The following is a 26,448-nucleotide window of genomic DNA, read 5'->3' as shown; positions in this document are numbered from 1 at the left end:
TCTCTGGGGGATCTCTTGCTGATTGATATTACATGAAGCCAGGAGGTCTCTGGTGGTGCAGTGTCCTGAACTCGGCTCTCCCACCTCAGAGGCTCAGGCCTTACACCCAGCCATAGCACCAAGACCCTGTCAGCCACATGGCTCAGAAGTAAAGGGAGAAAAATAAGAAAGAAAGAAAAAATAAAATAAAGTTATTAAAATAAAATTTAAAAAATATTATTAAAATAAAACAAGTAATAAAAAAATAAGAAGAGAACAACTAAACCAATACCAATTTATGTTTGAAACACTCAGTATCTGAGTCACCTTTATGCAAACAATTGCTTGTAGGAATGCTCAAAGAAAATGTAATTTTGGAGATAACTTATTCTTCACTCCAACTCGCAAGAGTTTCATGTTATCTCTCCAGCGGCAACATTTTCTCTTGGGAAAATGACTCTCTTGGTAACTTTGTGTCTTTTCTAGTTTATGGCATTTTTCCACTGTGGAAAATCAGAACTCTTACTATTTTTATACCTTTAGATTGTTCTTTTCTAAAAACGTGCTGCTTAGAAGTTAACCCTTTGGCTTTAGGTAGAACTTCCAAATCTGGACAGGTGGCTGGGGGAGTTGCTCTCTCCTCTGTCGTCACTTTATCTTCCTGCTCCAATTTGGAGATCAGACTGATCAGATTATCAATTTGATTTCCTGGTCACATAGAAAACCACAGATCACCGAGGACAGGTAGAACTTGAGGCTGTTTTCAAAACAAACTTGAGCTCCAGTGATGCTTTTCTTGTCGAGTTCTGCCTGCCATGCGGGGTTTCGCCAGGACACCCCGATGAGAGTGGACCAGCTGCCCTGGGCGAGACTCCAGGCTCTGTAGTGAGCTTTTAAAGAAATTAAATAAATAGTGGTTATATTTTTATACCACATTTTCCAATGTATTTGATTTAAGCTAATATTAACATTTATTTATAAGCATTTCTGGAGCACACTGTGCATTTCGTGGAGTCCAAAGTCCTGGAAACATAAAACAGGAAAAAGGACATGTGAGTTTTTCAGCAGTTTAGTTTTCTAAAAAACTGAGTGTTTCATACTCAGGAAATTGGGATTGAATTTGTTAGTACATACTAGAATGTAAGCGTGACTGTATTTGCACATGTCGACATCACTAAACATAAGGATAATATGTGAGAGCGTTTTATTTTCCTGAAAAGGAATCTCCCAATGTTTGTGTAGTTCAAAGCTCGTTTTCTGTACCTCTTAGATTAGTTTAGGGAAGATTGCAACCATGATTTAAAGAAGCGGTGGATCAGTGTGCTGTTTCTTGAGAAAATACTGACTCTGGAAATGTGGCTTTTCCTATTTTTTTTAATATTATGGCATTTAGAACTAGCTCCTTAATAGTTAATTTTCTTGTCCTCAAAAAAGTAGTTTACTATTCTATCTTTCAAAAATCATTCAGTTATTAAGTAACAGATGTGAGAATATTGTACCCTTCATCACGGAGATGTTTCTCTCATTTAAGCCCCTTTCCACTCCCACCTTGGATGTATCGAAAGCAAACTTTCTCTCTTCAGAGAATTTTGTACGTGCTGTCTGCTGCATAGAGTATTATAAATGTCTCATTTTTAAACTGTATTACTGCATTCATGTTTTCAGTAAGGTGTTTGAATGTATTGTATGATATGAGTGTGTGACATTTGAGGCTGTCACTGCTGGACACAGGAGATTTGCTTGGAGCAGACTAAGTCGTTAGGTGTGAGCATGTGTGTATATGTGGGGAAAGGTGAAAAAACAAAATGTTGCTTATTCAGAAATTTAACCCAGGTTTTGAAAGGTTTATCAGCAGGTGCAGTTCATCTACATGCCCTAAAATCACCATAAAGTCATCAAAAAGTAATAATTGATCATTTCATTAAATCAGCTCCTATTATGTGCTGGGACCTCTTAGTCCATTTTTCTTTTCTTCAATCTAACCTTAAATTGTTAAAGATGATCTGTGTGTTTATCGTCAACCTTTAGAGCATATCGTGACTATTTTTATTTATTTGGTCACATCAGTAGTTTAGCTTTTAATAAACTTTTATTATTTATCAGGTCTTCCCTAACTCCTGAGAACAGATGAGCACTAATATTTAACTGGTACCTGCTAATTCTGTGTGAGCTCCTGAAGGTAGAGTGGAGAGAACACAGGTTGTAGCGTTTGGCAGCTCCCGAATTCTGCCATTTGTTAGTTGTGTGACTTCAGTCAAGTCACTTAAATTTGCTTCTCTGTATCTAACCCCGAACTTCATGGAGCTGACCACATCCTTTGATACCAGTTCAGTGGACCCTTGTCCCCATGTGCTGTGATTTCCCAGGAGGTGACTTGGCTCCAAGTCATTCTAGCTCCAGGTCCCCTGGTCTGAGGTTTTGTACCACTGGCACACTCCATCTCTGATGCACCTCACGTCCTACAGATATTTTTTCCCCATCTCACCACACAGATCCTGAGGTTGGACTTGACCCTTTTATTTTTTCCTCAAGTGACTTAAACACAGCATTTGTGTGTATAGTGCATTACAGTGAAGAGGTGGGGTAGCAGAAGACTTATGCCCCTAGCCATTCTGTCTGGGAAACTTACCAATGGTTCCCATTCTCTGCTAATGTATAGCTCTCTCTTGTTGTTTTCTTTCTCTCCTCCTCACTTCCTGGGTGCTTCTTCTCTCTTCTCTCCTACCCATAAATGTCTATTTATTTCCTATGCAGAACAGTTTAAACCTGTTTTATTGTCTTCTTCCCATTCTTGCCCTCAAGTTCATCTCATCTTCCACTACCAAACCGCCAAGTGGCTGTTAGGCTTTTCTCTACAGGAAAGAAAATTTTTTTTTTTTTTACATCATCTGCCCAACAGCATTAGTGAAAGTTAACAACCAGCATCTCCCAAGGAAGGCCATGTACTTTCCACTTCACCCAGCTGCTTCCATCTGATATGAAAACACTTTGTAACAACATATGAACCAAGATAAGAATAGAAGGTATCTTTAGCATCATCTCTGTAGGTTAAGTGGTATCTGCCCTCCTCTTTCAATTCCCCATGCAACGATCACCAGAATCCCTTTCCATTCACAGCTGCCAGAGCTGAAGTGTGCAGCGGCACAGGAGAAAGGTTCCGAATCTTCCGCGCTGAGAAAACTTACGCTGTGAAGGCAGGAAGGTGGTATTTTGAATTTGAGGCTGTCACTGCTGGAGACATGAGAGTTGGCTGGAGCAGACCAGGCTGTCAACCCGATCAGGAGCTTGGCTCAGATGAACGTGCCTTTGCTTTCGACGGCTTCAAGGTGAGTGTGCTTTGCTGGGCACCGGGCACTGGAGTTTGTAGGCTCCTGGTTTTGTAGGCTGCTGTGCACCAGGCATCCACACGCTGTGGGCTCCCACGCTGCCTGGCTTGATTTCCTCTGGTATTCCTTTTGGTGGTACAGTAATATTAGTACTTTCCTGAGCTCAACCTTGAGAAAATAGTTCCTAGGAAAACTTTTGTTCTTGTAGCCTCAAAACTTTTCCCTCACCCTGTGAATAGTCAAGATTATTCAAAATTCAAGAAGTAAAATATTGATTCTCTATCATATCAAAAAGATGAATCATCCCTATCAAAAATGTTTAAAATCCGTATGCTAATTTAAAATATATTCATTTTGACAGAGGAATTCCATAGAAGGAATTTATCCTCAAGCAATAATTAATGATAGGTATAAACATTTAATAGACATAAGAATGCTATTTGTTGTTTGCAATCACCAAGAGTTTTCATTTTCAACATTATTGGTAATTTTTATGTTTTAAGTTTGGTGGAAGCTGGTCAGTTGCTTTTTTTTTTTTTTTTTTTAATTTGGCCAGGCCTTGTGGCTTGTGGGATCCTAGTTCCCCAACCAGGGATTGAACTGGGCCCATGGCAGTGAAAGTGCAGAGTCCAAACCACTGGACCGCCAGGGAATTCCCCTCAATTGCTTATTTTATTGTTTATTTATACATTATATAAGTGTTTAATGATAATTTTAGCTGTATAACAACACCCAGCTCTACCCACCACCAGTCCCTCCCATGAGAAAACTTGTGCAAACATCTTAGATAGCCTCATCCAGCAGAGGGCAGACAGCAGAAGCAAGAAGAACTACAGTCCTGCAGCCTGTGGAACAAAAACCACATTCACAGAAAGATATACAAGATGAAAACGCAGTGGACTATGTAGTAGATGAAGGAATAAGATAAAACCCCAGAAAAACAACTAAATGAAGTGGAGATAGGCAGCCTTCCAGAAAAATAATTCAGAATAATGATAGTGAAGATGATCCAGGACCTCGGAAAAAGAATAGAGGCAAAGATCGAGAAGATGCAAGAAATGTTTAACAAAGACCTAGAAGAATTAAAGAACAAACACCTAGAAGAATTAAAGAACAAACAGATATGAACAATACAATAACTGAAATGAAAACTACCCTAGAAGGAAGCAATAGCAGAAAAACTGAGACCGAAGAATGGATAAGCAACCTGGAAGACAGAATGGTGGAATTCACTGCCATGGAACAGAATAAAGAAAAAAGAATGAAAAGAAATGAAGACGGCCTAAGAGACCTTTGGGACAACATTAAACGCAACAACATTTGCATTATAGGGGTCCCAGAAGGAGAAGAGACAGAGAAAAAGACAAATATTTGAAGAGATTATAGTCAAAAACTTCCCTAACATGGAAGAGGAAATAGCCACCCAAGTCCAGGAAGCACAGAGAGTCCCATACAGGATAAACCCAAGGAGAAACATGCCAAGACGCATAGTAATCAAATTGACAAAAATTAAAGACAAAGAAATATTATTGAAAGAAACAAGGGGAAAATGACAAATAACATACAAGGGAACTCCCATAAGGTTAACAGCTGATTCCTCAGCAGAAACTCTACAAGCCAGAAGGGAGTGGCATGATATATTTCAAGTGATGAAAGGGAAGAACCTACAACCAAGATTACTCTACCCGGCAAGGATCTCACTCAGATTCGATGGAGAAATCAAAAGCTTTACAGACAAGCAAAAGCTAAGAGAATTCAGCACCACCAAACCAGCTCTACAACAAATGCTAAAGGAACTTCTCTAAGTGGGAAACACAAGAGAAGAAAAGGACCTACAAAAACAAACCCATAACAATTAAGAAGATGGTAATAGGAACATACATATTGATAATTACCTTAAACATGAATGGATTAAGTTCTCTAACCAAAAGACACAGGCTCAGTGAATTGATACAAAAACAGGACCCATATATATGCTGTCTACAAGAGACCAACTTCAGACCTAGGGACACATACAAACTGAAAGGGAGGGTATGGAAAAAGATATTCCATGCAAATGGAAATCAAAAGAAAGCTGGAGTAGCAATACTCATATCGGATAACATAGACTTTAAGATAAAGAATGTTACAAGAGACAAAGAAGGACACTACATAATAATCAAGGGATCAATCCAAGACTATATAACAATTTTAAATGTATATGCACCCAACATAGGAGCACCTCAATACATAAGGCAACTGCTAACAGCTATAAAAGAGGAAATCAACAGTCACACAATAATAGTGGGGGACTTTAACACCTCACTTACACCAATGGACAGATCTTCCAAACAGAAAATTAATAAGGAAACACAAGCTTTAAATGACACAATAGACCAGATAGACTTAATTGATATTTATAGGACATTCCATTCAAAAACAGCAGATTACACTTTCCTCTCTAGTGCACACGGAACATTCTCTAGGTTAGATCACATCTTGGGTCACAAATCAAGCCACAGTAAATTTAAGAAAATTGAAATCATATTAAGCATCTTTTCTGACCATGACGATATGAGATTAGAAATGAATTACAGGGGAAAAAACATAAAAAACACAAAGTACATGGAGGCTAAATAATATGTTACTAAATATCCAAGAGATCACTGAAGAAATTAAAGAGGAAATCAGAAAATACCTAGAGACAAATTACAGTGAAAAAACAATGATCCAAAACCTATGGGATGCAGCAAAAGCAGTTCTAAGAAGGAAGTTTATAGCAATATAAGCCTACCTCAAGAAACAAGAAAAATTTCAAATAAACAATCTAACCTTAACCTAAAGGAACTAGAGAAAGAAGGACAAACAAAATGCCAAGTTAGTAGAAGGAAAGAAATCATAAAGATCAGAGCAGAAATAAATGAAATAGAAACAAAGAAAACAATAGCAAAGATCAATAAAACTAAAAGCTGGTTCTTTGAGAAGATAAACAATATTGATAAACCATTATCCAGACTCATCAAGAAAAAGAGGGAGAAGACTCAAATCAATAAAATTAGAAATGAAAAAGAAGTTACAACATACACCGCAGAAATTCAAAGCATCCTAAGAGACTACTACAAGCAAACTCTATGCCAATAAAATAGACAACCTGGAAGAAATGGACAGATTCTTAGAAATGTATAACCTTCCAAGACTGAACCAGGAAGAAATAGAAAATATGAAGAGACCAATCACAAGTACTGAAGTTGAAACCGTGATTTAAAATCTTCCAAGAAACAAACAAGCTCAGAACCAGACGGCTTCACAGGCGAATTCTATCAGACATTTAGGAAAGAGCTAACACCTGTCCTCAAACTCTTCCAAAAAATTGCAGAGGAAGGAATACTCCCAAACTCATTTTGTGAGGTAACCACCCTGATACCAAAACCAGACAAAGATACTACAGAAAAAGAAATTACAGACCAATATCACTGATGAATATAGATGCAAAATTCCTCAACAAAATACTAGCGAACAGAATCCAACAGCACACTGAAAGGATCATACACCTTGACCAAGTGGGATTTATCCCAGGGATGCAAGGATTCTTCAATATATGCAAATCAATTAATGTGATACACCATATTAACAAACTGAAGAATGAAACCCATATGGTCATGTCAAGAGATGCAGAAAAAGCTTTTGACAAAATTCAACACCAATTCATGATAAAAACTCTCCAGAAAGTGGGCATAGAGGGAACCTACCTCAACATAGTAAAGGCCATGTATGACAAACCCACAGCAAACATCATTCTCAATGGTGAAAAACTGAAAGCATTTCCACTAAGATCAGGAACAAGATGAGGATGTCCAGTCTGGCCACTATTAGTCAACATAGTTTTGCAAGTCCTAGCCACGGCAATCAGAGAAGAAAAAGAAATAAAAGGAATACAAATTGGAAAAGAAGAAGTAAAGCTGTCACTGTTTGCAGATGACATGATACTATACATAGAGAATCCTAAAGATTCCACCAGAAATCTACTAAAGCTAATCAATGAATTTGGGAAAGTTGCAGGATACAAAATTAATGCCCAGAAATCTCTTGCATTCCTATACACTAATGATGAAAAATCTGAAAGAGAAATTAAGGAAACATTACCATTTACCACTGCAACAAAAAGAATAAAATACCTAGGAATAAACCTACCTAGGGAAACAAAAACCTGTATGCAGAAAACTATAAGACACTGATGAAAGAAATTAAAGATGATACCAACGGATGGAGAGATATGCCATGTTCTTGGATTGGAAGAATCAACATTGTGAAAATGACTCTACTACCCAAAGCAATCTACAGATTTAATGCAATCCCTATCAAATTACCAATGGCATTTTTTACAGAACTAGAACAAAAAATTTAAAAATTTGTTGGGAGACACAAAAGACCCCAAATAGCCAAAGCAGTCTTGAGGGGAAAAAATGGAGCTGGAGGAATCAGACTCTCTGACTTCAGACTATACTATAAAGCTACAGTAATCAAGACAATATGGTACTGGCACAAAAACAGAAATATAGATCAATGGAACAGGTTAGAAAGCCCAGAGGTAAACCCTTGCACCTATGGTCCACTAATCTATGACAAAGGAGGCAAGGATATACAATGGAGAAAAGACAGTCTCTTCAATAAGTGGTGCTGGGAAAATCAGACAGCTACATATAAAAGAATGAAATTAGAACACTTCCTAACACCATACACAAAAATAAACTCAGAATGGATTAGAGACCTAAATGTAAGACCGGACACTATAAAACTCTTAGAGGAAAGCATAGAAGAAAAGTCTTTGATATAAATCATAGCAAGATCTTTTTTGATCCACCTCCTACAGTAATGGAAATAAAAACAAAAATAAACAAATGGGACCTAATGAAACGTCAAAGCTTTTGCACAGCAAAGGAAACCGTAAACAAGACGAAAAGACAACCCTCAGAATGGGAGAAAATATTTGCAAACGAATCAGTGAACAAAGGATTAATTTCCAAAATATATAAACAGCTCATGCAGCTCAATATTAAAAAAACAACCCAATCAAAAACTAGACAGAAGACCTAAATAGACATTTCTCCAAAGAAGACATACAGATGGCCAAGAAGCACATGAAAAGCTGCTCAACATCACTCATTATTAGAGAAATGCAAATCAAAACTACAATGAGGTATCACCTCACACCAGTTAGAATGGGCATCATCAGAAAATGTACAAACAACAAATGCTGGAGAGGGTGTGGAGAAAAGGGAACCCTCTTGCAGCGTTGGTGGGAACGTGAATTGATACAGCCACTATGAAGAACAGTATGGAGGTTCCTTAAACTAATTATTACCATATGATCCAGCAATCCCACTACTGGGCATATACCCAGAGAAAACCATCATTCCAAATGACACATGCACCCCAATGTTCATTGCATCACTATTTACAATAGCCAGGTCATGGAAGCAACCTAAATGCCCATCGACAGATGAATGGATAAAGAAGATGTGGCACATATATACAATGGAATATTACTCAGCCATAGAAAGGAAGGAAATTGGGTCATTTGTAGAGACGTGGGTGGATCTAGAGACTGTCATACAGAGTGAAGTAAGCCAGAAAGAGAAAAACAAATATCGTATATTAACACATATATGTGGACCTAGAAAAATGGTACAGATGAACCCGTTTTCAGGGCAGAAATAGAGACACAGATGTAGGAAACAAACGTATGGACATCAAGGCGGGTACGTGGCGGGAGGTGGTGGTGGTGTGTTGAATTGGGAGATTGGGATTGACATATATACACTAATATGTATAAAATGGATGACTAATAAGAACCTGTATATAAAAATAAATAAAATAAAATTCAAAAATTATAAAAAAGAAACACATTAGTAGGAATATCAAGACAAAAACTTTAAAAATAATAAAAAAATAAAATATATGTATGTATGACACAGCCATAATAGAATAATAATAGTCTTTTTGGGGGGATGAACTTATTGACATTTTATTTTTTTATCCTATTTTTATTTCCTAATTTTCTTCAGTGAATTTGTATTCCTTTTGAAGGAAAAAAGTATTTTCTAATTAAAAAAAAGAAAATTAGAATAAATAAGCAATCATGAAGAGATTTGATGCCTGGGTACCCAGGTGTGTGTGTGGGAAAGCATTTCTAGGCTATAAGTTAGTGTTGTGGCTTCTAGGCCAACTGACCCACTGTGCTCTGAAATATTACAATTCTTGAATCCTGTTTTTTATTTCAGATGGGAAAATTTAACACCTTTTGATACCTAATTTAGTTAAAATTTTAAAAAAGTACAATGTGTTATGCTTTAGAAGAATCAAATCATTGCTTTGCATTGGTGACTACATCCCGTTATATGTCAGTTCACAGTGAAGGTGATACTTCAGGGAAAAATTTAAAGATTTATCTGACAAAATATTTAATATAACTAATTTTGTATCTATAAATCAGTGGAACATACTTATGGATTAAAAAGTGACATTTATCCTATGTTTCACAGGTATTTGTGAGATTTTATGTGTATTATATAAGGCAGTGTTGACATATATATTCAATTTTTGGCTTCCTATTTCAGTAAATATCTTGAGAATATATTTAAGTTTGATTTGAACCTTTTTTGATTTTAGTATGTACTGAAATGCTTCTAGATTTCTATTTTGCTGAAGTGCAAGTGCCTTTGCTTCCAAGGAATGGGATTTTATTTTGAAATAGATGAAAACTAGAATGTCATTTTCTCTGATCAGTTCCCAGTTGAGTCTCTGTTCATACTTCTCTGTATTTGGGGGAGTAGACAAAAGCAACCCATATCCTGGGAAGCATTCATTGTAGTGAGAAAAATAGATTTCTAAAGAGACAGTTTTTCTTTTAATAGAAAAGAAAATGTGGGGTTTGATTTTTTAAATATTAGACTCTGAAAATCATGAAATAGTGTTTGGGTTTTTCTCAAGATTCAATAACATACAATGTTAGTATCAGGTTCAGCATCCCCGGGCACCTCCACATTGCTTTGTGCATTTCTGTAGATAGATGTGCTGACTATACTCCTTCCTCCCGCTGCGTTAATACAAAGGCTACTGTGTGAGCCGATTAGGGGTGGGTGGGTGCTGTTCTTCTGGCTTTCTCTGTGACAATGACTCTTCTGTCCCTAGGCCCAGCGGTGGCACCAGGGCAGTGAGCACTATGGGCGCTCTTGGCAAGCAGGCGATGTTGTGGGGTGTATGGTTGACATGACAGAACATACCATGATGTTCACACTGAACGGCGAAATCCTTCTGGATGATTCGGGTTCAGAATTGGCTTTCAAGGACTTTGATGTTGGTGATGGTAAGTGTACTGCATCTCGTGTCGTTTTCAGGTTTGGGGCACAGTAAAGCTCTTTGTTCTGATGCCTCTTGACCAGCCATCTTGGTTTGAGGGTAAGCCAGCAGATGAGTTGCAGCTGTAGATCACAGGGTTGCCATGTGGCTTATTTGGTTCAATACCCTTGAAATTACTTTAGCAGAAACTCTCTCTCTGCTACTTAGCTAGGATTCCCATAAGGCAGAAATGGCTTTTATGAGTGTGAATAAGAAAAGAAATGGCAGGCAAAAGGACGGTTTTCCACAAATATTAAATATTCGTTTAGAACTTCCCTGTTTAATCAACTGCTTATGGCTTCTATCTGTTCATTCATTTCAAAAAAAAAAAAAAATGTAATGAGAACCTACCAAGTATCAGGCCCTCTGCTGGATGCTGAGATGACAAAGCTGTCCTATCTTTATGCAGATGATAGAATACCAGGGGAAGTTCTCACTTGTATAATTTCTATTCAGTGAATAAGGTCTAAAATAAAGAAATGCAGAAAGTTCTATGGAAGCACAATGCAGGGAAAAAATACCTCTGCCTGTGGGGCTCTGAGATGACCTTGAACAGGGTTGTAAGAAAAGGACAAAAGCCCTTTATGAAGCAAATGAGAAGGTAGGTGTTCTTTAGAGCTGTACTTCCAGTAGACTGGCCACATGGGGTTATTTGAATTTACATTAATTTAAGTGAAATAGATTAAAAAATTAAGTTTCTTAGTGGCACTTGCTACATTTCAAGTGCTCAGTAGGGTCCTATGGCTAAGGGTGCCCTATTTGACAGCAGAGATAGAGAACATTTACATCATCACTGAAAGTGGTAATCTAGAGCATATAAACAAGATAATATCTAACAAAATATTTTATAAATATCTCATTTCAAAATGAGCAAACAGTTCTTTTCAAAATGGCTTTGAATATATCCTATTACTTGAATATAGTCTTGGATTTTAAGATATACCCCAATAAATACTTTTAATACTCTGTAAACTTGTTGCCAATCCTCAAAAAGTTAGCCAGCTCATTATTTGCATTAAGTTCTATAGTTATTCATTCAACAAGCTTTTGAGCAGGTATGACCATCATTTCTCAAACACAGGTTTGTGAAAATAATAGGAATTTTGCATTTTTATAACTTAATTTCTATTTTGCGTACCTGTATCTCTGGGGGGCGGGTGAAACTGATGCTGAGAACGCAGCCTCTGTGTACCGGTGCCAAATCAAATCTCAGAGCAGAGTTTTGGGGTGAAGTAGAAAAGAATAGCTTTAGTGCTTTGCCAGGCAAAGGGGGACACAGTGGGCTCCTGCCCTCAAAAACTGTGTGCCCCAACCTGGGAGGATTTGGTGAGGAGTTTTATAGCATTGGTTCAAGGACGGGGGTTGCTGATAAGATTAGGGTGTGTGCAGGGCCTGCAGTCCTTTAATCTGGTCTCAGGTAATCTGATGAGTTTCTGTGGTTCCTTTAATCTGACCTGAGGTGGTCTTCTTGAAGAGCTTCTCTGGTTCCTTTAATCTGGAATGAAGAATGCTGACATCTTCCATTTGTTGAGGGTTTAGTTCTATAAAGAGCTTAAAGATATTGTTATATGTATCCCTTGAGGCAGAGCCAGGACCCTGCCTCAGGGCTGCACTATTGTTTCTGGGCTGTTCCTCCCTTGTTTCTGCATCCCCTCCCTTCCCTGATTAGCAACTGTTCAAATATGCCCTTTGGAACTCAAGGAAGGTTGTGGAGGCTGGAGTCTGTCCCCTACAAACAAGAAACGGAAGACACAGAAAGGCTTTCGGCCCCAGGAGCCCCAAGGGTCCTGCTCGGTTTCAAAACTGGCCCTCTAACCTTCCATCACCTATCTCCCCTCCTGTAGTATAGCTTTTAGCAGTGTCAGCATATCACAGGGAAGGTGGGAGAAGGACTTTTTTCTCTGTTATCTGTCTATACTGTCCACTACTATGGATATGACCTGAGATTTTTTTTTTAATTGGTTGTTATTTTAAAATGCTTGCATGTGATGCGTTTCTTCTCATGAAGTTAAATTCTTGAAATGCCTGTGTGAGTTTTACTTGTTTGATTTGTATGACGTAGATTCACAGAATGATGTTAGAATTATAAACAATGCAGAATGCCCGTTCATACTGTTTAAGCACATAATGTTCATGCTACAGCCCTGTCACAGAGACCAATTACCATTGTAGTGATGAGCTAGCTAGGCTCTGAGGTGAGTCTGAGTGGCGCAGTCATACAGACAACTTTGTTTTTTGACTTTACACGTCACGTAATTTTGAAAATTTTAAAAATGACTTGAAACTTATCCTGATAACTCAGTTATCGAGTTAATACAGCATTCTGATGAACTGTCTGAAAATTTTATGGTCCATCAGTTGGATTATTGTTGGATGTGTTGGGATGTATCCTTTTGGTCTCTGAGGCAGATGATAAATTTTATTTAACCATGACCATTAACTATTAATTTTTTAGGGGTTAATCATAATTCCACATTTTCTGCCATAAGAAGGACTACGGAGTTTATCCATGCCTGTGACTTCCAAACGCTTTTTGGGAGTGGAATTTTTCCTATTCCTCCCTATTAACTTTACATAGCTTCTTAAAAAATACAGTGGAACTGCTCTGGGTAAAACTACAGTGTGAGGCCCTGAGTTGAGCTCCCTAACTCACCCACCACCACTGAAAGTGAGCCCTGGGGATATCTATGACTCAAAGGAGCATGTTCGAGAAACCATTAATTTAGGAATATACTGTTGTTGCTGAAGTACTAAAGAGGTTTCATAAGTGCTCTATTTTCAAATTGTTCTTATACCTAGCTTGGCTTTATGTCTGTGCCATGCTTGATTTGGTATTTTTTTAACATCTTCATAATTTCCTTTTGTTGCTGCAGAGGTAGCTCAGTCATAAGTAAAGCAATCGAAAGAACTGTGTGGTAAGACGGATAGAAAATTTTCTCTATATAAAATATATACATATACATGCACGCACACGCTGCAGATCCTATCTGATCAGCTTGGTAGACAACATGGCTAAACATATTTTGATGTCTCTGCCTTTTGTACAGCTCACACAACTGAAATGATGTCTTGACCAGTATAAGTTGTTTCTAGATAACATCAAAAGGAAAAGCACAAAAATCTTTGAAAGACTGATGGGGTCATCCAGTTAAATCCAGGTCGAGATACAGCCGTACAGTTAGTTCTGGCGGGGATCTGGTTATTCCATAAAGATGCAGGCAGGGCTCTTCTAAAAAGCTACAGATCTCTTTCCCGTATAGGTACTGCACTTTCCCTCAGTGACCACAGACTTGACCTTAAAGCTCATATGTGAACTGGACAAAGAGAAAGTTGCTGAGATACACTGGTCTCTGGTAGGAGAACAAGCTCTGCTAGCCTCTCATCTCCCCTCAAAGGACCAGAACTTACATGGTCGAGATCAAGAGCATTGTGTAGTGCTGGAGTGGAGTTCTCAGACTTTAAAAGCTCTTTCGTCTATGTGGCAGGTCCTCTTTTAGGATTCTCCCTTCTATTTGATTTTTTTTTTAAAAATCTCTTCAGAATATCTCTAAGTAAAACAAACAGATTAATTGAATCTTCATTTTTCAAAGAGTCCTCTGGCTGTAATGTCAACAAAGGAATAGTGCTGACAAGTGCAGATGCCGTCCCTGGTAAGGTTTTCTGTGAATTTTTCCTCATCTCTTCCTACCATTGTACTGACAGACATTCAGGATCGAGAACGGGGAGAGTCCAAGGAAAGAGCTGGCAGTACCCTATGTTGTAGGCAGAATTTTAAGACTGCAACCTCTAGGAGTCCTGATCTCTGGTGGACATGACATGTATAACCCTCTCTTCTTGAGTGTGGGCAGAATCTGAGTATGATGGGGTATAGCTCTCATGATTAGGTTACTAACCAGTTGACTTTGAGTTAATCGAGTGGAGATTAGCCATATGGGCCTGACCTAATCAGGTGAAGCTCTTAAAAGAGATTGGTTCCTTCTTGAAGTCACAGAGATCCAAAGTGTGAGATAAAATCTTCTCCTGGACTGGAAGGAACGAACGGTTGTGGTGTGAGAGGGCCACATGGTGGAAATCTGAGAACAGCCCCTGGTTGATAGCTGGCAAGAAAAAGGAGACCTCGGTCCTACAACCACAAAGAACTGAATTCATTTAACAACCAAGGAACTGGAAAGAGGATTCCGAGCCTCAGGTGAGAACACAGTCCAGCCAGTACCTTGATTTCATCCTCATGACGCTAAGCAGAGAACCCCAGTCATGCCATACCTGGACTTCTGACCTATAGAACTAGGAGATAATAAATGGGCATTATTTTAAACTGATAAGTTTGTGGTAGTTTGTTCAACAGCAATGGAAAACAAATACATTGACCAATACATTTTTAGTTTCAACTGAATCTTCAGAGTCACGAAACTATCAAAGGGCATCCTTAGTGCTTGTCTACTCAGAAAGGTAGAGAAGAGGAATTAATGCTTGCGAACTGGTCTACCTCAAGCATTTCTCTTCATCAGGAATCTTTAGATGTATTCCCCCAGTCCATACACAGTTAACTAATCAGGAGTTAATTTTATCACAAATCAAGTTGCCCGTAACATGAAAGATACTCTAACTTTTACCCACAGAGACCTGTTAGCCAATTGAGATATGATGCCCTATAGCAAGAACCTGAAAGGGGTTCTTCTGATTCATCCAGAGTCTAGTTCATCTTATCAAAGCCAGAGATTATTCCATATCAAATTTGAGACTGAAGCTTTTTTTTAAATGATAATTTTTATATGGAGCCTGCCTTGATACACTTCCTCGGGAGCCCAGTGGAGATGATTCTTACCATGTTAGGTGGGGGACAAGAACAGGGCTAGTAGATAATAAATATATTTTTGTATATTTTACCACATTGTTCTTTTGATTGCTTTACTAGCCAATATATTTATGTCTAAGCTGACGTTCTCTGTAGCAATAAGAAGAAATGATGAAGGCGGTAAAAATCCTAAATCAAGCATGGCACAGATATAAAGACAGGTAGATGTGAGAGGAATTTAAATATAGAGCATTTATAAACTCTTTCAGTACTTTAGTTTATTCTTGTGCTAAAAAGGCTCTAGTCCTAAATTGGTTTTCAAACTTGTAATAGACAAGAAGAAGAAATTGGAAATGTTAAGAATTGGAATAAGAGGAAAAGCAATCTATAATTATTTGCAGATAATTTAATCATTTGCAGAGAAAACCCTATAGAACCTACAGACATTACTAGGAATAACTGGAGCATTTAGCAAGGTAGCATTTCTATACTAACAGAAAACCTGGAAAACTAAATTAAATAGAAGATACCATTTACAGTCACATCAGGTGTTTTCAGTAATCACTAGTTATCACTTTAACAGAAGGTATACAATACTTTTACAGAGACAATCACTGAACTTTATTGAGAGGTAAACTTCACTATGAAATTTATCATACATGGTCAACTGATCTTTGACAAGCATAACAAAAATGCATAGTGAGGATAGTGTCATCTCTTTCATAACTGGCGTTGGGATAATAGGATATTCATATGCAAAGAATGAAATTGGACCCTTATCTCATTTTGAACCACACAGAAAATGTTTTTGTGACTGTGCACAACATGATTTTGGACTATACACAAAAATCAACTCAAAATGGATTAAAAACTTAAACATTAAACTTGAAACTGTAAAACCCGAAGAAGAAAATATAGGGGAGAAGCTATTTGACAATGGCCTTGGCAGTGATTTTTTCAACCACAAGAAAAGTCAACAGAAGGAAAAATGGACAAGTGGAATTAAACTAAAACCTTTCTGTACAACAAAGGAAACCATGAACACAACGAAAAGGCAACCTATGGAATGGGAGAAAATATTTGCAAATCATATATCTCATAAAGGGTAATCCAAAATATATAAGGAACTCCTGCAACTCTGTAGCACAAACCAAAACCAAAACCAAACAAACAAAAAACAAATAACCCATTTAAAAAATGGTCAAAGAAACTGAACAGATACGTAAAGTGCTCTCCATCACTAATCACCGGGGAAGGGCAGGTCAGAAACACGAGATATCATCTCACACCTGTAAGAACATTTATAGTCAAAAAAACCTGAAGGTAACAAATGTTGGTGAGGGTGTGGAGAAAAGGGAACCCTGGTGCACTGTTGGTGGGAATGTAACTTGGTGCAGCCACTGTGGAAAATAGTATGGAGCTTCCTCAAAAAATTAAAACTATAACTACCATATGCTCCAGCAAAACCACTTCTGGCTATAGATCTGAAGGAATAGAAATTAGGATCTCAGGGAGATCTCTGCACTCCCATGTTCATTGCAGGATTACTCACAATAGCCAAGATATGGAAACAACCTAAGTGTCTGTGGATAGATGAATGAATAAAGAAAACGTCTGTGGTATTTTGCTATGGCAACCCGAGGAAACTAATACACGACCGCTCTGCGCTTATATCCCATACTCGTCTAGAACCATTTTCAATTTACTCTTATGTAAGAGCTTAGTGTTACCAGTAAGTTGAAGAACTAATCATATCCTTAATTTAAAGCAAGGCAGAGAGTCATTTAACATCTTGCCAGATGGTGAGAGAATAGTTATTTTGTCTGGAGGTTACCTGTGTTTTACAAAGTAGGCTCTGGGATGTATCTTGCGTTGTGTAAATGTCTCATTACACTGGAGCTTTTTCAAGCTTGTCAGCTCTTCTGTAAGTAAAGATGATCTCAGGGCCCTCGGGTTCTACACCCGTAATGATTATAATCAAATCCAGAAAGGATGCTTTTGATTCTGTATCTGCCACTTGAAAGGACAGTGAGCAAAACTGAATTCCTGGTGCTGAGACTGCATGGACTTCCTTTCCTTGGCAGAAAACCAGAAGAATATTTTTGTAGTTAAAATAGCTGCATAGCTTTAGGCAGAAAAGACCTCTAAGGAAAAAGAGAGGGATAACTTTCCATTATTGATTTTATTTTGCTGCCTTTAAAAAAAGAAAGAAAGAAAAAAACAGAATATAGAACCGTCAGTCTCTACTTACAATACAATATTCTTTTTACCCTCAGTTGAAATATGCACTATTTGGCAGACGTGTATGGCTCATCCAGAAGAGTAGCTGTCAACACGGTGTGAAATCAGGTGGGGTCTGTACTGTCCCAAATACCTACCTTCCTGGCTCCATCATATAACATCTGTCCATTCTGTCACTAGTGACATTCTGTACAACTTGCTGTTGGTACGGACCTGGGACCCAGGGTTGTATCAGACCCGGGAAAGTAACGTTATTGGGAATCGCCCTAATTAAAAATAAACTATTGTTGAAGGAAGGAAGAAGTTAGGATTATGACTCACTGCAGTGGAGCAATTCAAACAGTCAGGGAATTGGGTTGGGACACTACATATTTTGAGTGAAGATAAAGACAGTTACAAAGCGGTAGACAAATTCTAAAGAGTAGGAAGTTGATGGAAACCAGCATAATCAGTCTCATAGTTTTCTCTGGAATCAGAAAGGGAAGCTGTCCTAGAAACACTCTGGGTATTTGCAGGAATGAAACTCTTAAATATGTACTACATTCATGGAATACTTAAAGCAGTGGGGAGATTTTTCATATTTAGTGTTAAATTTCAGATTATTATTATTTAATATATAGCTTTTGAGCTTATGTGTGTGTAATCTAAACAACATGTTGTTTGGGGAAATTCATTGTGAAATGATTGGGGAATTCAGTGAAATTCAAACTGCTTAGCCTAAACTGATCCGTTAATTGACAGTTAAATTTTATACATTGATGAACAGAGGAAATTTGTACCTTACAGACCATTTTGAGAATGAATAAAGTTTGTAGGTGGTTAATGAGGTCATTTGTGTATATACTAGCCTATCCGCAAATTGGCAGTTTTGCATATAGTGAATGAATGTTTCAGGTACTAGGGGTAATACAGATGTACAACACCAATGGCTTATTACTTATGAATGCTATAGAGCCAAACAGCAAGATTTAATGTTTAAATTATGCTGAAAAGATTAAGGAATCAGAATAAAGGATGTCAGAACCCTATGTATATTAAGCATTCTTTTTTTCTGGATTTGGACTGATGGAGAGAATGTGAAGGCTTTAAAATGATATTTAAGGTCAAACATAAAAGTTCTACTGCTTTGCTTATCTGAAATAAACCAAGAGCCAGGAAGAAAGTTTGGGAATGTCCCTATTGTGCCAGCATTGATGTTACAGAGTCCATGCACTAAACATGCATTTCCATCATGGAAAGTTCCCTAAGACCTCACTTAGCATAATTCCTTAATTCATTTTCGAAGCCAACATGAAACAGAAGCAACAAATATCATGTCTGAAGCCCTGGGTTCTAGACCGTATTCTGAAAATCATTCTTCCCATATGATCTTGGGCAGATGGCCAGCCCCTCTGTTTTCATATCCTTAAAATAAAAAACACTAATTGAAAATGGTCTTTTCATGCCCCTTGCAAGTCTAAAGAGCCCAGAAATCTAAGGCAAGTGTGTTTTGTTTTTCCCTCCTCTGCATTCTTGATTCAACTTTTAGCATCCCATTCAACTAGCTGTAGGACCTTCGACAAGAATGATTTAACATCTTAGTTGTTTCCTCATCTTGAAAAGTGGGGTTAATATTTAATAATAAGTGGGAGGTCTTCTCTGGCAGTCCAGTGGTCAAGACTCCGTGCTTCCACCACAAGGGGCATGGGTTCAATCCCTGGTGGGGGAACTAAGATCCTGCATGCCGCACAACGTGGCCAAATTTAAAAAAAAAAGCATAATAATAATAATGAATGGGAAAGTGCTTATATATTATCTGGCACCTAGTACGCCACCAGTAAATGTTACCCTTCCTTCTGATCAAATTACTCAAATTTACATGTTAGTATAATATCGGCCATTTTTGTCTGCTCTGGGCCGTTTGGTTTGGCTTATAAATGTTGATTCCTATCTGTATTTTAGAAAATTTGAAATCTGAAATCGTATATTCTTAGGAAAAGCTGGTATGCTTGTGATCTGCGTTATCTTCTTTTCACGCCGGCCTCTCAGCGCCACATCCTGTGACCGCCAGTTCTTTTTGCTGGACTTGCGTGCTCCCAACACACTCCTCTCTGCCCAGGAGCGAAGAGTCTTCTCAACAGAGAAAGTTAAAATTTGCTGTAGCCATCTGTCTTTTGTTGGAGGAAGCAGTTTAACCATAAGCTGTAGCTACTGTTTTAACAGATTTACAAATAGCTAGGGCGGGTCTGGCACAGGCCCAAGTAACCAATTGGACTCCTGTGTTCTAATTTAAGACCCACTGCCAGGAAGAAAACTTCCCTTAGATACATCAGACTTTGTTATTTGCAGGGTGTCAGTTAAGGTATTTGGAATAGAAGATCGAGAACACAAAGGACAGGAAGGTAGGACCAACATTTCACCTGTGCCGGGGTGTGTGTGTGAATTTGTGGAAGTCTGTTTCATTGGGTTGGAATATTTTTGCGTTCAGCATACCTCAAGCTAATAAAGAATTGAACCTCAGTTATCATGTTTTGCTGTAGGAAATGATTAAGAGTGAGGTCATTTATCAACTTGTCTTATGTATTCATGGCAAAACATTCCGTCAGTCCTGATAGCATTTATGATTTCCTGACACTGTGTTATGTATATTGGTAACTATTTATTTATTCTTTATCTGCCTTCTGTACATAAAGATAAGCTCCGGAAAGGTAGGGACTCCTTTTTGTTCTGTTCACAGCTGTATTTCCAGTGCCTAGAGTAGCGGTTGGTACCTGGTCGGTGTTCTTTAGATATTTGCCAAATGGAGGGACCTGATACACAGTGTTTGAATATTGAAAACTTAGAGCAGGAGTTGGCAAACTAAGGTCTGAGGGCCACATCCAGCCTGCCACCAGTTTTTGTGAGTAAAGTTTTATTGGGACACAGCCATGCTCCTTTGTTTACGTACTATCTGTGGCTGCTTTTGCGCTGTAACACAGGCTTGAGTCGTTTTCACCGAGACCATATGGTCCAGGAAACCTAAAATCTCTACTCTTTGGTGATTGCAGGCCTGAAGTAAAGCACGGAGCTTGAGATCTGGCAGACCTGGGTTTATTTTCTGGCCACTTAGCTGTGATTTAAGCCGAGATTGGACTTAAATCACTGGAAAAAGATAATAGTGATTCCTGTCTCAATGAATGGTCGTTAAGGGTCACTGAGATGAACACTCAGGGAATTAGCTGCTGTTAGGGAGCCTTGTGTGTTAAGCATTTCATCTGTTGTCAGCACATTTATTTTCAGGGCATTGGCTGAATGGAAGTGACTGAGGCCTGGCCCTTTCCCATGTGGCCACTGAAAAGTACCTGGAGTTTTTCCTCCGCTCTCTATCTGCTTTGATACCATTGCCATGTAGTTGTTCCTGCTGTGATATGCTAATTTTAAAAATGTAGTTTTTAGAAATATTTGTTGTTTTATTATCATAACAGCTATTAAAACTGCATCTTCTGAAGTCAGAATACAATTTAATTTTTATTAAGTTCTACTTCATTTAAATTACAAAGAGAAAAAAGCATAATTTCTACTCATGGATGTGCTTTAAATAAATTCCTTTAAAGGAGACCAAAACGCTACAGCAGTGAAAAAACCATCTGCTGCTATAAGCTAATGAAAAAGTGTATCTATTTGTCTTTCATAAAATTAATATATTCTTTTTGAGCATTTGGAAAATACAAAGGAGTATAAGAAAATGGTTAAAAATTATATTCCCACTACCCAGAGAGAAATTTGACTTTTAATGTGTTTTTCTCCCATTTAAAGGTTTGAGATGTAAAAATAATTTTTTGCCACCTTTTTTAAACTTAATATTATATATAATATGTTGTCCTAAGGCATAAAAGTATTTTAAGCATAACTTGTGGTAGTTTTACCAATATCATATTTTGAGAAATGTCAGCGTTTTAGAAAAGTGCAAGAATAGTGCAGTGTACACCTGTGTACGCTTCACCTGGAATCGCCAGTTTTTAAATGTTGCCGTGTTTTACCTCCCTGTATAGTTTTATTTTGGTGAGCCCTGAACATGATTTTTAATGACTACACCTATTTAATCCTGTGTATGTATCATAATTAACCATTCTCTTATTACACCTATTAGTTTCCTTTACCTTTTTTTTTCCCATTTAAAATTGAGTTTAGTGAGCGTATATATTAAGCACTATACCTACAGGATCTTGTTTTTAAAACCATAACCCTCGTGGGTAGATATTACAGAAGAAAGGATTAAAGCTTAGGGAATTTAAGTAACTTGCCAAGAAGTGGTGGAGCTGAAACTTGAATCCAGGTCTCTTGGATTCCAAAGTCCCTGTTCTTAGTCATTTCCCAGGACTGCCTGTCTGCCCTCTACTTAGATGGTGACTCTTCTGCAAAATCTTCCCGACTTCATCTCTCTACTCTTCCTCAGCTCTTAGCACTCCCTCTTTTTAGATGGGTCAGTAGGTTACTTTATTACTTCTTCACTTGTCTCCCCACCGTATTAGACTATGAGAACATTTAGCTGGGTCTGTGTTAGTGACCTAGTATTCCTTGTTTCTGGCACACAGTAGCTGCTCAATAAACATCTGTTGGATAAAGAAATGAATAGGTAAAAGTGTCTTAATGCATACTGCTAAATCACTTTTCAGCACTCCTGTACTAGTGTAATTTTATTAGCAAGATTTCTGGTACCAAGCTCACTGCACACTCGAGACTAGCAATGAGAACTTGAACTTCAGCAACTTGAAGAACATGTTGTTTGGACCATTTTATATCCACATCATTCTTCCACCTTTCTATACGAGAAAGATGTAGGTATATCCCATTTCCTTAAATGAATATTTTATTTTTACGAAGGCTGTCGTTTGTTGTCATCATAAAATACATATTCATTGAAAAAAATTATTAAATTGAGAGACATAAAAAGAGGGAAAAAGCATTAAAAATCCCACCATTCTGAAACTTTTTTGATTGAAAAAAACCCCTTCTGGTGTTTTTGCATCTTTAAAAATAAGCCATATGTTCCATCTTCCTTTCTCGAAATAATACATACTGTGAATATTTTCCTATATATTAATGAACTTTTGAAAACCAGATTTTCAAAAGGTAAGTAGTATACCATCTCCAGGAAAAGAAAAACATGTTTATTGTCCAAACAGTATTCTATGATTGTATACATAGCCATAGTGAACAGTTTAGGACACAAATCTTTGCGCACAACACTAAATACTTGATTTTTTAGATGAAAATATATCAGACATACAGAAAAGTTCAGATATTAATATAACAAACACCCAAAGATCTACTCTACAGATATTTTAAGGTATCCAGTAACTTCACTTTTAGAGTAGGAACTCCAACTACATATAAAGTGGTTAGAAAGAAAAACGTGTAGCATCAGCAGAGATGTTTCTGCCTCGGTATCCCCTAGTTTATGTCAAATGAACGTTAGGTTTTCCCGTTTGTGCAAATGTAGTTCAGGCTGTCTCAGATCTATTGCATTTATCCAATCCTTTTCTTTGATTCCTTTGGGGACACTTATGTAAGACAACTTTCCTTGACTACTGCATCAAGAGCTGGCACAGCTGCAGACACAGCTGTGGCTTTTTTAGTTTTAGCTAGAAACTCATCATTCACACTTCCTTGAACCCAGCTGGATGTGTTCTTGCTTCCCGGTTGGTAATGCTATGATTCAACCGTTTATTTAAATATATATTGATGATACAAGCTGGATGAAATCATTATGAATTATCAGATGTAATTTCTATTGTCTTGTGCTGTCTTGGGAGTTATACATTGCTTTCACTGCCACTAATTTCAACAAGGAAAGAAATGGACATCATAATGGTAGAAATCTGTCAGCTTATTCTGAGGATCCCCTGCTTTTTTGATCTGCAAGTTAGATCCTCTAATTTGTAGTCTGCATCCCAATACTGACCTTGTTTATTGTGCTGACTACTTGAACTTTCATGTAAAATATTACAGAAAGATATGAAGAGTACGTAAATGCCCCCTTCACTGAAAAGTATCATCTCATCCCCTTGCCAGACAGTTGATTCCAAAGAACTCAGACAATTAACAAAATTAATGTAGTTTCCCCTTTTTATTTAATAGTGGAAAGATTAACCATCCCTGCCGTACATTGAAATATTTTGTTTTTTTCTTCATTCCTGTTGCTTTTGATTTAGTTTCTTGTTAACTTTTAACTTTTTGATTTCTTATCTTAGCTATTTATGTTAATTTTGCATTACCCTGCTTAATCTATACCAACAGTGACATTGAAGGGAAAGGGACAGATGGAGGAGTTTCAGTAGGATTTTAGCAGCTACTTCCGAATTCTTATTTATATCTATATTTTCTACGCTTAGATCTAGGGTACCCTAGGGGGAAAAAAAGAGGCAAAATTCTCTTCAAAGATCAAAAGCAGCTATAAGTGAATGAACACCTTTAAAAATGTGGCCTCCGATCCTTTTTTTTTTTCTTCTTCGAGTTACATGTAAAGCTCAGCTGTGTTTGATGTTTGCACATTTCAGGCTCTTACGGCGATGCGCTTTGGCACTTAACTTTCTTTCTCATTTTCCCTCTGCAAGAGAGTCACCTGCACTTCGGGGCTGGGAGGCTGTGGGGAGGGGGTTGTGGTTCCCAGGATTTCCAGAGGACTCGGGGCCGCTTAGTAGTCACCTCATTTTACAGAAGTCCAGGATGGAAGAAGGGACTTAGCTCGGGCCCACATTTAAGGAATTATGATGCCAAGAGCAAATACTGGTCTTCTGATACTCACATTTAATAGTTAGTGTCCGTGGTCTCTTTACCCCACTATTGTTTTCACCTCAGGGCAACGGTTCTCACAAAGCTAAGAGTTTTAGAGCAATACTTTTGGTGATTCCATGCTGAAAGGATCTTATACGAATGATACTGAAGATTTTGATGTATTTTTTTTCTTCCCAGGATTCATACCTGTATGTAGCCTTGGAGTGGCTCAAGTGGGCAGGATGAACTTTGGAAAGGATGTCAGCACCTTGAAATATTTCACCATCTGTGGCTTACAAGAGGGCTATGAACCATTTGCCGTTAACACGAACAGGGATATTACCATGTGGCTAAGCAAGAGGCTTCCTCAGTTTCTCCAAGTTCCATCAAACCATGAACATATTGAGGTTTGCTTTTCCTTTGAAAATCAGACCATTGCCAAAAACCAGGAGCGGGTGTTCCCACTTGGACAGCTACTGTCATTTACTTAAAATGATGGCTCTGATGTGTTCCACTGTAGGGGAATCTAAGGACAGGATTACCCTCTGATTTTAGGTACTTATGAGAGGCTGATTAGACTGATTACCTACAGTTAATCCTCGAACAACTTAGGGGTTAATCTGCATATAATTTATAGTCGGCCCTCTGTATCCACAGATGCAGCCAGCCGCGGATTATGTGGTGCTATAGTATTTACTATTGAAACATATCCACATATAAGTGGATCCAAGCAGTTCAGACCTGCGGTGTTCAAGGGTCAACTGTATATAATTCTTTTTTTATGGAGGCAATGTCAGGCTCCATCTGAATATATACAGTTTTAACATGAATTTCCCAAATCATCTTCTGAGTTAAAAACAGAACTGTGAGTATGTCTGTAACACAGCAGTCCCTCTATTTAATGATCTCATTTATGAAATTATGCCATGGGCGGGCCATGTTTTGGGTTGTAAAGGTGTGATGCCCGTTAGGGTTTTAGAATCAGGAAACTGACGGTGATGAGCATTTGAACAATCACGTCTTCCTTTGTTAGGTGACCAGAATTGACGGCACCATCGACAGTTCCCCGTGTTTAAAGGTCACTCAGAAGTCCTTTGGCTCTCAGAACAGCAGCACGGATCTCATGTTTTATCGTCTGAGCATGCCCATCGAGTGCGCGGAGGTCTTCTCCAAGACTGCGGCTGGAGGGATCCCTGGCGCTGGTCTCTTTGGGCCCAAGAATGATTTGGAGGATTATGATGTGGATTCGGACTTTGAGGTTCTCATGAAGACAGCTCATGGCCATATGGTGCCAGATCGAGTGGACAAAGACAAAGAAGTTACAAAACCAGAGTTTAACAACCACAAAGATTATGCTCAGGAAAAGCCCTCTCGTCTGAAACAAAGGTCATTGATACATGCAAAATGATTTAAAAAAAATTTTTAATTTAAATTTTTAAATGATTTTAAATATATAGTTATTATGTTAGGGGATCACTGGAGAGGGTAATAGTGGGTAAGGGATTTCCAAAGTCAATTTTTTCTTCCTCTTCCTCCTTCTTTATGTACCAAGGATTCTACAGAAGAAAAAGCAGCCTGTTGGCCAGCTAATTTGTTACCACTAACAATCTATCTCAAGAGTTACTTTTTCTATGAAGTTTTTTTTTTTTTTTTTTTTTTTTTTTTTTTTTTTTGCAGTACGCGGGCCTCTCACTGCTCTGGCCTCTCCCGCTGCGGAGCACAGGCTCCAGACGCGCAGGCTCAGCGGCCATGGCTCACGGGCCCAGCCGCTCCGCGGCATGTGGGATCTTCCCGGACCGGGGCATGAACCCGTGTCCCCTGCATCGGCAGGCGGACTCTCAACCACTGCGCCACCAGGGAAGCCCTATGAATTTTTTTTTTGTGGTAAAAATAAAAGTTAGCATCTTAAACATTTTTAAGTATACAGTTCAGTAGTGCTAAGAATATTCACATTGTTGTGAAACAGATCTCGGAACTTTTTTAGTTTGCAAAACT

At 38.1% G+C, this 26,448-nt stretch overlaps 1 protein-coding gene across 1 annotated transcript in view; it reads left to right on the top strand.

The window, feature by feature from the left end:
* The window catches only part of RYR2 (ryanodine receptor 2), a 510,050-nt gene that overhangs the window by 247,368 nt on the left and 236,234 nt on the right, over positions 1–26,448 (top strand). Inside the window, exons 28-31 of the mRNA XM_073793696.1 lie at positions 3,097–3,305; positions 10,476–10,650; positions 24,652–24,860; positions 25,487–25,839. Coding sequence (XP_073649797.1) covers positions 3,097–3,305; positions 10,476–10,650; positions 24,652–24,860; positions 25,487–25,839 — 946 coding nt within the window. The remainder of the gene's footprint in view (positions 1–3,096; positions 3,306–10,475; positions 10,651–24,651; positions 24,861–25,486; positions 25,840–26,448) is intronic.

The sequence above is a fragment of the Tursiops truncatus genome, chromosome 16 (assembly GCF_011762595.2).
Source record: "Tursiops truncatus isolate mTurTru1 chromosome 16, mTurTru1.mat.Y, whole genome shotgun sequence".
NCBI classification, from domain to species: Eukaryota; Metazoa; Chordata; class Mammalia; order Artiodactyla; family Delphinidae; genus Tursiops; species Tursiops truncatus.
This window is presented reverse-complemented; position numbering and strand designations above follow the sequence as displayed.